This window comes from Xenopus tropicalis, chromosome 3 (assembly GCF_000004195.4).
Source record: "Xenopus tropicalis strain Nigerian chromosome 3, UCB_Xtro_10.0, whole genome shotgun sequence".
Lineage (NCBI taxonomy): Eukaryota > Metazoa > Chordata > Amphibia > Anura > Pipidae > Xenopus > Xenopus tropicalis.
The window spans coordinates 69,441,104-69,456,143 of NC_030679.2; the positions used below are offsets into that span (position 1 = coordinate 69,441,104).

Consider the following 15,040-nt stretch of genomic DNA (forward strand, 5'->3'; position numbering starts at 1 on the left):
TAGTTTAGCAAAAGTTGAACTTGGCTTAGGACTATTTCAAGCTTACTGTGTCACTGTGGCAGCACATAATTTAAGATGTTTATTTCCTTCTGTTTCCAACTTTAGTAAGCTATATTTCAACATTGTTTAATTTAGCATTTCCAAACATTTCGAAAACAGTATCTGAGATGTATCTGTTTTTCAACCAGCTATCAGTAAAATAAGCATTGTACCTTTAATTCAGCTCTCACTCTGCATTGCCTCCAGCTCGAGACATGGATAATTCATTGGATTTATTTTATGATTCATGCCTCCCTGAAGTATTTTTAAATGGTGCAATTATCCCAGGACAATAATGTAGGGCATAGGCTGAAAAGTCACTTACTATGCTTGATTGTGGGTGGTCTGGACTCTTGGAATTTAAAGAGGGAAAGTAAAGTATAATTTCTAATTATGTTTGCAAGTTACATGATATATCTTTCTGACATTGAAGAGATGGGAGATTCTTTTTTAATCAAATAATTTATGATATACATTTATGCATTTATATCTGACAGTTTATTCACATTTTTCTGCTAAGAACTCTAGGGTGGTTTAAAGGAGATTAGCTAGTATGTCAGTCTCTATGTCATTCACTTTGGAACCAATACATTTTAAAGCTCATAGTTTGCAATGTCTATGTGATTTTAAACCTGGAGTAAATGCAATGAAAAGAAAGTACTTTAGAGGTAATTTACGACCAATTCAAAAGGTTTCTTGCACCTCTGCAAAACTGCACTTGGTGCCAATTGATCCTTTCTGCCTCCTGTTCTAAATGCAGCACAGTTGCACCTGTAGATGCATTGAAGCCTGCCACCTCTGAACATGGCAGTAGATCCAGGATTCCCATAGCACCCTGTGTTGGTCACGGCAGCACAGTTGCATTGACACAGTAGGCTACACACTGAATGCTGGAAATGATGTCAACTGGAGTTAGAAGATTTTCAGCACTATTGGGCCTAATTTGAAACGAAGTGTGAGCATAACTACTTATCTCAATGCAGCGACCACAACTGCAAAAGGCACAACTCCCCCTGTTGACAGTAACAAAGTTGAAATTTTGAAGAAAAAACATGGTGATCGTACTCAAAATTGCACTTTGTTCACTGTACTCTCTTGGTTTTAAATAACACCTTGAACCACCTTTCCAACACTGCAAAAAGAATGCACTGCTAAAAAAAGTATATACTTTATGTAACCTTAATTATTACAATTAAATACAACTAGTAGTATATAAAAAATTGCATGTTACCTATGTCAACAAGGGACCCTGACACACATTCATTCAGCTACTTTCAGCACCATGCCAGATGTTTCTTATGTGTATAATAGTATAGACCACAAAGTACATATGTTGTATTGTTACTGGAGAATTGCAGTTGTCAATGTAAGACAATGCTTTTTATTTTACAGAACTGTGGCTTTTGCACTGGGCTTGGGCATTAATCAGATAACCATATATGTGACTGATAAATCTGAACTAACTCCAATAGTATTAAGAAGCTATCGTATAAGTGTACACCGGGAGGAGCGTCCGAGTTTGCCATTGTTTGACCATTACATCATATGTGGTTTTGTACAGGTAAAGTAAAAACAGAGGTTGCGTTATAGCCATATGTTGTACAAAATGTTTAAATTATGCTTTAACTTTCACCTAGCTGAAAACAGAGGCCAAAACAGCTGCAATAACAACAGAATGCCTGCTATTTATTTCATTTGTCTACATGCTATTTTACTCAGTTTATTATTCTAAGAATATGCTCGTCTAGCCAGTGCTTGTTTTGGACATATCCCATCCTATCTAAACAACATGTCAGCGATTACCCTATTCTATTGCCACTGGGCAAGGGAGTCATCAATAAAAATAAAAGTAAATGCCCTATAAACCAAGCTGACTTCAAAATAAGGTTAAAAAACAACCTTAATCTAAGTATTCCCAAAACACTATAAAAACAATTGGTGAATGTTTGTACTTCTTGGGTTTAGCCTGGCACCTGGCCAGATAAGGGACTATGCAACAAATCACATGGGGAGCATGGAGGATCTTATGTTTTGATTGTGGATATAAAATGCATTTATATCTTGAAGAGGATATAAATCCAGAAATAAAATGCTCATTTATAAAAGATAAAGTATTTATTTGTTACACATTTTTTCTTGTTTTAAAGTAATTTGTAAATGCACCTGCCTTTAAAAATATTATCTGTCTACCCCTTCTGTTCTCTGCACTGACAACTGAAACAAAGTAGCAGTCAACTGACACCTGTAAGCAAAACAGCAAGGATCTATGGGCATTGTAGTTTTAGATAGAGAAGAGCTGACTTGCAGGAGACACCTTGCAAGTATATTGTTAAGTATAAGGGTGAAGACACATGGAACTACTAGTAGCAGCTACTTGTCATGACTACAGAAACAGACAATGCTGATCATTTACTTATAATTGTCTCTATGTGTGTTTTAGCAGAGGCAATTCTCAGTATTGTCTATGGCAGGGTATTTTTTGGCATTTAGTAGCTGTGACAAGTAGCTGCTACTAAGTAGCTTCGTGTGTCTTCAACCTAAGTTTCCCCAGAAAAGGGAGATATCCAGAAATCAGTAGAGTTTCAAACTGTCTCATTTTTACTATTGTTTAAGGGTATTGCTTATTAGCTAAAATGCTTAGTTTAAAGGGTTAGAGAGCAGCAATGAAAGTACAAGCCTAGAGTAGATAGCTTTACTGGACTTTCCTTTTCTCAAATGGAGCACTGTTTGACATCAGGTAGCATATACAGCCAGAGCAGAGTTTTCCAAATTGTAGGGTCCAAAGCAGTCCTTTTGGGCATGAAAGCTTGATGACCCATTGGTTGAGATTAAGGGGTGAAGTAATTGCTTTTTTACTTTGCTTGGTGTGTCTGAAGAATGACTACAAAAGTCATTATTTGAACTTATCTGTAGCCTTATTATAAGCTCAGAGAGCCTGAAAAAAATTAAACTGAAAAGGGAATGTAAAGCAATTTCTGCAATATTTGATCTGTATCATATGTGGAATGGTCCTAAATTTATTTATGATACACTATTTCATAAATGATGTTTTAAAGAGGTACACCTAGTTCAATAAGTGCACTTTACATCTATATTTTTAGGGTTCTCAAGTACCCAAAGTCATAATAAATAGTTTAGAAGGGTAGTGCATTCAAAAAATGCTAACAACTGTGTCAGTAGTTTCTAAAATGAATTATTTACAACTGTAAGCTAAAACAGGATTCCAGCAGATTTGCTATGCTAGAAAAACTTTTCAAACAAAATGACATCACAATATACCAGCAACTTCTCTAATTTTGTTCTTTTTTTAATCTGACACCTGTTGTACCACGAAAAGGGTAAAAATAAATGGGAGGGTTCCCTTTTGACACTTAAACAGGCTCAACTGGTATGATACTTATGGAGCAAAAGGTCAGTGACAGCAGTGTGGCCTTTCTCATAGTAGGCTTTAGTTAAATTTCTAATCCAAAGACTTTTTCAAACTTTCTTTTATGTTTAATCCCATTAGGATATTCAAGTTTCACTGCAAGCTGATACTGTGTTGAAGGTTACAATACAAAGACAGATCTAGGGATGTTGATTTCAACCGTCTAACAATTCTCATGCATTTGAGTAATCCTGGATTAAGTTCAAGGCTATTCATATAAGAAATGTGTGGCTCCTAGTAATGCCGGCATGCAGGATTGATTGCTCTCGCTAATTTTACAAAATCAAACACATTTGCAAAGCAGCCAACTTCTTCCATATCAGATATGGGAAATTTATTGTGTTTTATTAGCATTTATAGTGACGTTTAAGCAAGTCATGCCAAATCACGCTCTTATAATGCAGTGAATTTCAAGGATGAAAATATTATAAAAAAAAAGTATTAGGAGTTTGAATAATAATTCATTAAACTGATAATAGATGTTGTATGGTTTTCTTGCTTTCTCTGTTGACAGAACGACTATTTTAGCTTAACATTACTTATCTGTTATCTATACATGCATGCAGTTTTAAGGGGTTAGCACATTTCATATATTTCACTTACACTGCAGGACTCTATGGGAGACGGGCTTTCCGTAATTCAGAGCTTTCTGGATAGCAGGTTTTCAGATAATTGATCCCATACCTGTATAACCATCAGTTTGCCTGTCTTGTTGATAGCAGAATCTGGCTTAGGAGTCAACCATACATAAGATTGCCTATACAGTTTCCCTATTCCATTGGAACACTCCATTGTGTCCCCTTTTCCATATTTTGTTATATTTTTCAAGATCCAGCTTCAATCACTACAGAGTTAGCTAACCTTTATTATTTTAGTTTTCTTCCTAGTTTAGTTTTCTAGCTTAGTGCAATACACTTTGTGTAAAAAGCCACAAATGGGATGGTAAATGGTGTGAAAGTCAAGAAATCTCATTCTCATTTTACACATATATTTACTTAATTTGGCTCCTATAATATTGCTTATTTGCAAGTCAGAGCATGACATGTTAATGTCAAAGGTTAATAAGTGGATTAAGCCATTTCTATTTTTTTCTTTATTCTATATAGTTTAAAGATCCCCAGCTGCACTCTGCCCCTAAATTAAATTTCTTATGAACTGATTATCATTTATGCACATATATTCTCATATGCTGCATTTTAAACCTAATACTCTGGGCATTTTAAGGCAATCACATATGCAGCATCTTACATTGTGCAGTAAATCTTGCCTACAGTGTCAGTACCTCCAGGTCAAAGTAGGTCAGTGTCAAGCCAAAATAAATTTATATGTAAAATGCTAAAAACTCAAGAATTGTTCCATACCAATGAATGCACTGTAAGTGAAAGAGCCTATAAATAATACAGAGTCTGAGTAAAGCATATGTTCTTTGTTACAAATAAGCTAAACATGTATAAAATGTGCAGACAAAATTCTGATATGATGAAAATTCACTTCTGCAAAGCAACGTGTATTCGCATACTATTCACATAACAATAACTGAAAACTCTAGGCGTATTAACAATGTAGCCCTTCAACCTAAACTATTGGATGTTGTAGCAATGGCTTGCATTATTAATCTATAAGTCTTGAAACGTCAGTCCCTGAAGCTTTAGCTTATGCAAGTGTTGCTTATACATAATATGCAGGCTCTATTTGTGCATCATACTAAACATGTTGCAAAATAACAATCTTTTTTGCCATTGTAGTGAAAGGTGCAAACTTCCATTAAAACCTGCTCCATAAGTAAGCCTGATATGCAGTGACCTAAGACCAGATGAAATTTGTTAATGTTAATTTATTTAGTGCATTATCATTGTCAATAACTCATTGACCCTGAATGCTATAAATTGTTTAGCTCCAATATTGTCACAGTGCCAAACTTAACTAAGTGCCAAGCCACCTAATTTGTCTTGTGGTAGCTGGCATTAGCTATGCCAACATAAGATACAGGATTTTTTTATCAGCTTTGGTCAACTGAATTTTCTGATATTTTTTGTTTTTATCAAATACTGTAAAACTATTTTACACCAATGAAGCAGTTTATTATGAATTATTAACCAACTGTAATAATAAAGTAATTGCAAAGAAACCTTGATTTTATATACCCGATTTTACACCATTTCTGTGGCCCCACCAATGTATACATAATATATATCCCTGATTTTACAATTTCCCTGATTTTACACCATTTCTTGGTCCTCTGTAAAATAAGGTTCTACTGTATTACAAATATATCAAGAAATGAAGAAAAGACCTATCGTCACTCAAGTAAAAAAAAAAAAGGAGAATGATGGAAATGCATATAGCTAATGTCTATGTAGCACTATAGACATTAAAGGCCACTAAATATCAGACTTCTCGTACTTCACACAATATAGAAATACATCTGTTTATTTCACCTAAGGTTATCCATCTTTATGTGTATTACTGTATTTGCGTTTCTATTTTGAAACTGTTTATAAAATGTAATTGTTTTGAAACACATTACAGATTCCATAAAATGCACAGATGAAACATATGCTTGGGGCATATAAAGGATGGTACTTATAAAGCAATCAACACTGTCTGTATACTGTTCTGTTTCATAGTAAAACTACAATACTTTCTTTTATATAGCATATTGCTGTCCTCGGTTCTAAAAAATAGATTATGATGGAGTGTAGGAGAAAGTTGCTACACACCTGTACTGACTGTGCCATGTAGTTGTACCCTCTATTTTGGCTCAATAACTGCCATCCTGGACTAGTACCAGTAAAACATGGGTTACACTGGACTCTCACCCAGAATGAGCCTTCGCTAAGTGGAAGAGGAAGGTGAGGGTGTTGTGCAATTACAGCTCTCTTGCTGCAATACAGACACCCCCTAGTGGTCTTGATCACCTCAGGGAATACTCTATCCTGATTCCCCATCCACTGGGATTTCTACATACAGGCAATATGGCCAGGAGAGATACCTCCAAAACTGCCTCTTCTGTGTTGGAGCCCAGAACTGTTCTTTCTAGCTCAACCCTCACTGACTTACACTCCTAGAGTGCTCTGGTACGGGAGCTACACCTGCCACTATCTAATTGCTCATTTACAGCAATAACATTTAGGCAGGAAGTGGTCACCCTACCTGCTAGCCAGTAGCATACATATTTAAAGTAACTTCCTTAGATATATTCCCTTTTGCCCAGCAACTAAGTGAACTGAACCTGTAGGGAGTTTAAGCTATAGGGGCCATTAACACTATGGGTCATACATAGCCTTAGAAAATAGATATTTTATAGATGTTAAAGTATTCTCAAACAAATAAATATTCCTTTTGTTGACTATCTGCTATGTACATAGCTTGATGGTTTGATCATGCCATTAAGATTACTTTTCCTAAAACATTTTCTATATTTTAGTTTCATCAACATTTAAATAAGCTGTTTTGCATCTGCTTCATTGTCATGGTATTGCAATCGGTAATCCCATCAGAAAACAACAATACAGTTTTAGAACATTCCAAGCTCTGCTGAAACCTTTTACCGCCATGTTCAGCAGTAAAAAAATATGGAAACTTTATGGGTTTCTAAACTTTCAGAACCAGGGGCATAACTACAATACAAGAGAGCCCCTCCATAGCAGTTCTCCTATCTTAAACTTCACCACCTGCCATCAGGGCCGGAACTAGGGGTAGGCAGAAGAGACAGCTGCCTAGGGTGCAACGATTGAGGGGCGTCAGGCAGGAGCCTCTCCTGCCTACCCCTAGTGCTACTTTGTTATTGCTTCCGCCGCTTGTCATTAGCGGCGGAGGCAATGACCGATCTAATCGCCCTGCCCCCCCCTGCACCGCCTCCTGTGCTTTGGCGCGCATGCGCGTTCGGGGGGGCAGGGAGGTGGGCGGAGTTGGCTGACCGGGTTGCCTAGGGCGCCCCTGGCTTGGCCCGCCCCTGCCTGCCATCCACCAGTGGTAGAGGGCAGTCATGAACAGGCAGTTATGGGGGGTAGAGATTAGTGTCAGGGGGGACTATGCGCACTGGGCCCCCGATATTTTCTTTTTGGGGGGGGGGCACCTGGAGCATTCAAGTTGTGCCCCTGTTCAAAATGATACATTTTTTTTGCATAATATTCATAACATACCCTGTGAGGAATAGATTTGTGAGCATTATGATTGTTTTGTGATGCTAGGGATTTCAGGAAATCTTAGAAGCTTTCTAGCTAATGCAAATATTGTATCTGCATTTAAATAGATACTTTGTCATTGCTGAGCTTTGCCTCTAAATTGGGGATTTCTCATGCCATGTGACAAAGAGTACAGCAGCTGCTTCTGGAAGTCACAGGATTGGGCTCAACATGAAATTCAAAGAAAACTAAACTTTTGTTCCTTTTCAATCAAAGCTAGAATGTGTGTGTTTTTTAAGAAAAATTTGTATGCATATTCTAGCTGTCTGACCATCACACTCAAAAGTATAATCTAGATGATTATCTATATTCTAACTAAAGCTTGTGACTTATAGCAGCGCATTTGATGTCTGCTTGATTAAATTGGCTAATAACAGTGATGGAGGGATTAACTTGGAGGTCATGAAATTAGATGGAATTAAAACGACTGGAAAGCTTGCAAAAGTTTTCTTATGATTTGGTTCATAGCATCTGTAGATTATTTGAAAGTAACAATTTGGAATGAACAGTAACCTCAGGAATGTCCTCTAGGATGGCTGTGTGTACATATATTACGTACTTTGTTGGCTGTGCACCAACATATTAGCATTTCAAGTGTATCAGTCTGGGAGTCTTGGTCTAGAATTACTCAAGGTTTTATATTATATAGTGCATGAACAAAACTAAAGAACCAATACAATAAAACTTTCACAATAGATAACATCAGTATTTTATACAGTGATTTTTCTCATTGTATGCTAGTCCTGTCCCTACACTCACTACAATATTGGCTAAATAGTGAGAGAATGCTGAGTCATGACAAGATTAAATACAATCTTATACTTGCAGTTAACATTCCAGGCATTAAAGATATTTGACATAATTATTACAGGCATTTTTTTCTGTGCTATATTTTTATCTTTAAAACTACATTTGTTTCTATATAGAAACAACATTGATACTGTAGGATACTATGAATGATGTGAACATTGAATTATAAACACTAATCAAACACTTGCGTGCAGATTGGCTTCATATGTTTAACGTTAACCCTAGTTTCTAGCTGAGCCATCAGGTTCAAAGTACACATGAACAAGGCACCTACAGTCATGTTAATTTAAAAGGCAAAATATTATTATTATTTTTTTTATTAATGGGACAGGGTGCAAAAAGCATCTTAGGCTTTTTCTCCTCAGGCCACTGGCACAAAACAGACTGAAAATATAGAAACTGTAAATATGATTACATGCACACCCTAAGAAAGAGCACACTATGGAACCATGTAGTATATTGCATGTCTATTACTGTCTTTAAATAGTCAGAAAAGTGCAATCATAGCAATAAATGCAAAAACAGTGCATTACAATATACATACCACAGTTCTCATTGCAAAAGCAAAGAAGACACAATTAGTAAAGTAAGAAAACCCTACATTTCAGAAATGTGTCCTTTATCAAGGGGATCCTGAGCCATAAAGTGCTCCAAATATCTCAATAGCAAAACAACAATGTCATCACACAGCATTTTCCATTGGTTCTCAGTCTTTTTATTCAAGCTCCATTAGGAGCTCCAACCTTTGGTGAAGATCACTTTAGTTCATAACATTATATAAAGATCGAGGAAGATACTGGTGTATCACTCATTTAATCATAGTTCCGAAGAAAACAAATAAGTTCCCACCCCTATTCTTACCTTAACTGGTCTTCAAAGATAGGCTTTCAGGTATATCTACAATGGCAAATGCCCAGTTTCCCCATATTTCACCCTAATTGGGCTTTAGGCTGAGCCCCTTCCATTAATCTAGGCCCCCCATTTTAAAAACACTGGTTAAGAAACAAGAAATACCATTCTTTTACAACTATATAAACCCACAAAGCTTATAGATAAATATGAGTGATTTCTGTTTACTTTTTAAATCACTTTAAGACAGTCAGCAATGACTGGGTGCAAATATCTAGATTACTTATAATCTTCAGATTCTAAAAATGGTTATAAATCATGAAAAACATATCATTGTTTATAAATTAACTCTATAAAGTACATGTAAAGAAAAGAAAATGGTAGTAAAGTGATGTTACATCATATACAAAAAAAAACTTGAGAATTGTTCAGGTGGTTGGATTGTTTTGAATTGAGGGTATATGAAAACTTTGGGAGAATTAGTACAGGATCCCATATGATGTTTTTTCTATATGAATTTTAAGTTACAGTTCAGATACTGGACCTTTTGAGATTTGAGCTGTTAATTAAGTACCTCCTGTTCTTGGAGTGGAATAGATAGTGTACTTTTCTTTTATTCCTCTTTTTTTCTGTTTCTGACATTTTTCTCAGTCTTCTCCTAGATCTATGTTCCTTTCTTGTACAGGTATGGGACCCATTATCCAGAATGCTCGAGACCTGGGGTTTTCCAGTCTTTCTGTAATTTGGATCTTCTACCTTAAGTCTGCTAACAAAAATATTTAAACAGTAATTAAACACAGTAGGATTGTTTTGGCTCCAATAAGGATTAATTATATGTTAGTTGGGATCAAGTACAAGGTACTGTTTTATTATTACAGAGAAAAAGGAAACCATTTTTAAAAATGTGAATTATTTGATTAAAATGGAGTCTATGGGAGATGGCCTTTCTGTAATTCGGAACTTTCTGGATAATGGGTTTCTGGATAAGGGGTCCGATACCTGTACTAAAAATAAGTGCTGATTTATACTGTATGTTGCTTTTAATGCAGTAATAGAATGTTTTGTCTATTTGCAAATATCCCTTTAATAAGGATAACATCCCTTGAAGATCCTCTGTGGAAGTTCACAAATAGTTAGGTACACTTAGGGGGAGATTTACTAATCTACGAATTCGAATCCCGAAAGGCAAAAAATCGGATTGGAAATGAAAATTTTGCGACTTTTTCGTTTTTGTCGCAATTTTTTTGTCGCCACCACGACTTCGTATCGTATCGTATTTTGTGCGACTATTTTGTCGCCGTTGCGATTTTTTCTTATTGAGCGATTGTAAATGGCGGAAAAACCAATCCGATTTTTTCGCGACGGCGACGAAAATGTCGTGGAACATACAAAAAAGTCGCAACGGCAACAAAAAAGACGCAAAAATACCAATCACTACGAAAAAAACGCATTCGGATGCCATCGGACCGTTTGTGGATTAGTAAATCTCCCCCTTACAGTCCTTACTTTTGACAATGCACTAGGGAGCAAAAAACTAGTAGAACAAAACAAGTAGTTTTCAGTTTTCCTTTCTAATCCTCCATTGGGAGTGACTTAAAGACTCAAATATATCATATTTAAGTGAATTTAAGTGAATTGATTTTTATGTGTTGGAAAACTTTGATGATGAATATCAATATGTAACCACAGTGGCACCCATGTAGTACTGGAGTTCTAGGCCTGATTCTAGCAAGGGATTCCTCCTACACTTTAAAAACATAAAGGAAGACTTTATTATTCTCAGATCATGGAGCAGCCATGCTGGATTCTTTGACCAAGATATATGGGTCTTGTCTTGAGATATGATAATTAAATGATAAACCACAAATAATAAATTATAATGATAAACCCCCAGTGACTGTGTTCACTTATCTGATACCCGGGGCCGGTGCTGTTATAAAAAACTGCCCTGGTGCAGGGAATTGGGGAATATTTTGGGACAGGGGACAGATAAAATAGTTTTTGACTACTCAAGGGGGACACATTCTGGGAATGTACAAAATGCATTTCCATCATTTTTAGAGACGTTCTCTAAACACAAAGGACGAATCTCAACATGGTGATAAGTTGGTAACCAATCTTTGTAAAATCAGGAGTTACATGTAAGTAGCCACAATGTTTACTAAGTAGCATCAATTGGCGCTTATTTTAGTTATTACATGGTTTTGACATCATGCAGTGGCAGTGGCATTTTAGTAAATGTCTTAATACAGTAAGTAGGGGTGGAATTAAGTAGAGTGTGGCCAGTGCATTTAGTCCCCAAAAACATTGAAGGCCACTGGAGGAGGCACAGTCTAGCCCTCCTGCTATACGATAAGATCAAATTAGTGGGAGATTTCATTGTTTTTTACATCATTCTTCTATCCTTTTCTTTTCATCAGTCAGACCTTTGTCATCATGATTTGTATAGGATGGCTAACCCTAAAGCTGGCCATACACACACCGATAATATTGTACGAAACCCCATTTCGTACGATATTCGGTGCGTGTATGGCAAGTCGGCGAGTCGACCGATATCACAGGAGGCTGCTGATATCGGTCGACTCGCTGATCGGCCAGGTTAAAAGATTTTGATCGGGCGCCGATTGTACAATCTTTCGTGCGACCGATCGCCACGTGTGTGGCCACCTTAATACATATCTCTATTCCCCTTCCTTTATTCTTTATTGTAATGATTAGAAAGTCTGCAATACTGGTTGTTTCTAGAGATGAAAACATTGACCTCTTTATTTGTGGGGGGTAGATTCAGCTCTTAGAGAATTGTGTTCCTAGTTTTTTGCAGGGGGCAGAGGAGGCCCCGAGGCCCCTTTAAGAAGGATATGCATGTTTTTTATATATGTGCATTGTGCATGTATATATATATATATATATATATATATATATATGAAACCATAGTTTCTATATAGTCTGCCTTGGTAAAATATGTGCTTCCAGCAACAGAGACTTTAAATGAGATCATCATCTTTGTGGTTTCTAGGAAGCTTACCCTAGTCTGCAAAATAAATTGTTTCAGGTCTTCTTCATGAGAAAGAAACCCCTGAAGAATAGCAATATCTATATAAAGAATAAGTGTAAAACAATTCAAAATGTAAAATGTATTTATTTAATTCAATATGTAGCCCTCTTATATTGTCTAGGATCTACAGCTTTTAGAATATTACATTTTATCATGACTATAAATGCAGAGCTCTATGGGGCAGGGACCTCCTTCCTACTGTGTCTCATACCACATGGCACTTATTCCCTGTGCATTTATATATATTTATTGTATTTATTTATTATAACACTTGTCCTCCCTGTGTGTAATTCTGTAAGATTGTACAGCGCTGCGTACCCTTGTGGCGCTTTATATATAAAGTTATACATACATTATACATACATACAGAGCAAGGAACTACCTCAGTGAAACTTCCAGGAGACAGCTCATGCTATACAGGGACAGAGTGGACGCTAGTCCTAGCTACACAGTTGCACCAAACTGGACAGTATCTGGGGATGCTTGTGCATCACTGATTGATTATTTATGTGCCCATCAACTGACAGTTAAATTAGAGAAAATCGGATTCTCTTTCATTTATCTTTACAGTATCTAATGACTTGTACTGTCTTTAATTCATCCAAATTTTTACCTCGGCAGCATAAAGATCTTCTAAAAGTGCTATATTCTGGTTACATACTCCATCAAAACACTTTCTCTGAAATTAAACCTTTTTTTGCATCTATCATAACATTTTCTTTACATGCTACTTATAGTTTTGGCTGATGCTTTTACATTCCCTATCTGATCCCCAATAGCCCTCTATGAGGGGGCGGCCATATTTGTGCAGCAGTAGTTCATTAGTATTAGAAGCTGTAACTGACAGGTTGAGAAGGGTCAGTCAGGTTGGCAAAACAGTCAGTTTTAGGGACTTCAATTTACAATTACTTACAAAAGCAGACTTATCAGCAAAAACAATCAACATGGCCTATAGGTAACTTTTAATGTACTTGTACATTCATATTGTGAAGAGTATTTTTTTAGTGTCATTATCACTTTAAACTTTATACTTGGCCCTAACTTGTGGTAAACCTGCCAGGGAAGTAACCCTGGATGGAGCAAAGGGCAGCCCTAGCTGTTCTCTCTGCCTCTTGTCCTTAGAATGAAATGTAACAGAAGTTATCCCTGTCTTGGCTTTTCACCTGGAGTTTTCTCTTGGAGTTTTTTCTGGCACCTCAAGCTCCTGTCTTCCTTCTCTTGTTTCCAATGGCCAAAGAGAACCACAACTATTCCTGTCTTCCTGTTGTACCCTTTTGGGCCCCTCTTTCTTTTGTAGATGTTTCCCAGGAAGGTCCCTTTTCTTCCTCTGATGGTTACTTGTTGTAATTACATCCACTTTTTGAATTCTTATATTGATGAAACCATGCGATTGCACCCCCTTGAACCATATTGTGGAACTGTTTATCAGCCTCTAATGGGTTAATTTGCTACTGATAAGAACACTAGGAGCATATAACACTAGGTTTTTTTTGTGGAGGTACACATTAAAGATTTATATTGGCACTTGCTCTTTTATTAACCAATATAGTATTGCAGCCTATTCCAGAGTTCCTGCCACAAGAGAGGTATGCCTTTACTCTCCTAATATGTAGGGATGCATCGACTCCACTATTTTGAGATTGGGCCAAACCTTGAATCCTTTATGAAAGATTCAGCAGAATACTGAACTGAATCTGTATCCTAATTTGCATATGCACATAAGGTCATGGAGGGTTAAAGAGAACAATTTTTAACTTCCGTGTTTATGTGACAAAAAGTCACGTGATTTCAAGGATTCGGATTTGGGTTAGCCAGGCACATGGATTCAGCCAAATCTGAATCCTGACGAAAAAGGCTGTGCTCCCCTAATCACCGAAGCTTATGTCTTTATTGTATCCCTTAAGTATCTCTTAAGTATTGAAGTCCTCCTGATGATGAAAAAACCAAATTAGGACTCCACATTGTAAGTAAATTTTACAAAATTTTTAGTATTTTATGAAAGTTTTTGATTTTATGGCATGGATATTGGAATCTGCCAAAGGATTCTGGAAACTAATTTCCTGTATTTATTGGAATTATATTTCTCGAACTTTTTTTAGACTGTGATCATGTATTAATTGTATATTTGTCATATTTCGTAAACTGTTTGTTTACACAAAACATGCTGTAATAACTTTGCTACAATGTAAGAGATTTTGTATGTCCATTGTATATATGCCTGTTTTTAGCACATTGGTGTATGCATTAGGAAATATGGGATCTATTAAGCAGAGAAGCTTGGAATTCATGCGTGCATATGTAAGCTTTAGTGGGGGTAAGGTCAGTTATTTATTCAAAAGATCACTTGGCCTTTAAAGCTATTTTTTATAAAACTGCATAATAAAAGATACAGCACTGTGCAGCACTGGGCCATTTATGATCACACTAAATCTTAACTACATAAATGTTAAAGAAATGACTTGCATCTTGCTGTATTGATGATGTGGTATGAAGGTTAAAACCTCTCATTTTTGGTTTTAATGCTGTGTTATGTGTGTAGAATAGTGTAAGGCCCAGGGGCAGTGCGGCCGCCCACCTGGCCACAAGGGGGCGCGTCTTGTCGCCGGCGTGTGCCTAGACGCCAGCGTGCGACTTGACACGCCCTAACCAATATCGTTCTTTTGCCTTGCTGCT

At 36.6% G+C, this 15,040-nt stretch overlaps 1 protein-coding gene across 2 annotated transcripts in view; it reads left to right on the forward strand.

Annotated features, from left to right (window-relative positions):
* cped1 (cadherin-like and PC-esterase domain containing 1) overlaps positions 1–15,040 on the forward strand; it is a 119,489-nt gene that overhangs the window by 55,970 nt on the left and 48,479 nt on the right. For both annotated transcript variants that reach the window (XM_031898985.1, XM_031898986.1), the window contains exon 15: positions 1,432–1,600. In XM_031898985.1, the coding sequence (XP_031754845.1) occupies positions 1,432–1,600 (169 nt within the window). The remainder of the gene's footprint in view (positions 1–1,431; positions 1,601–15,040) is intronic.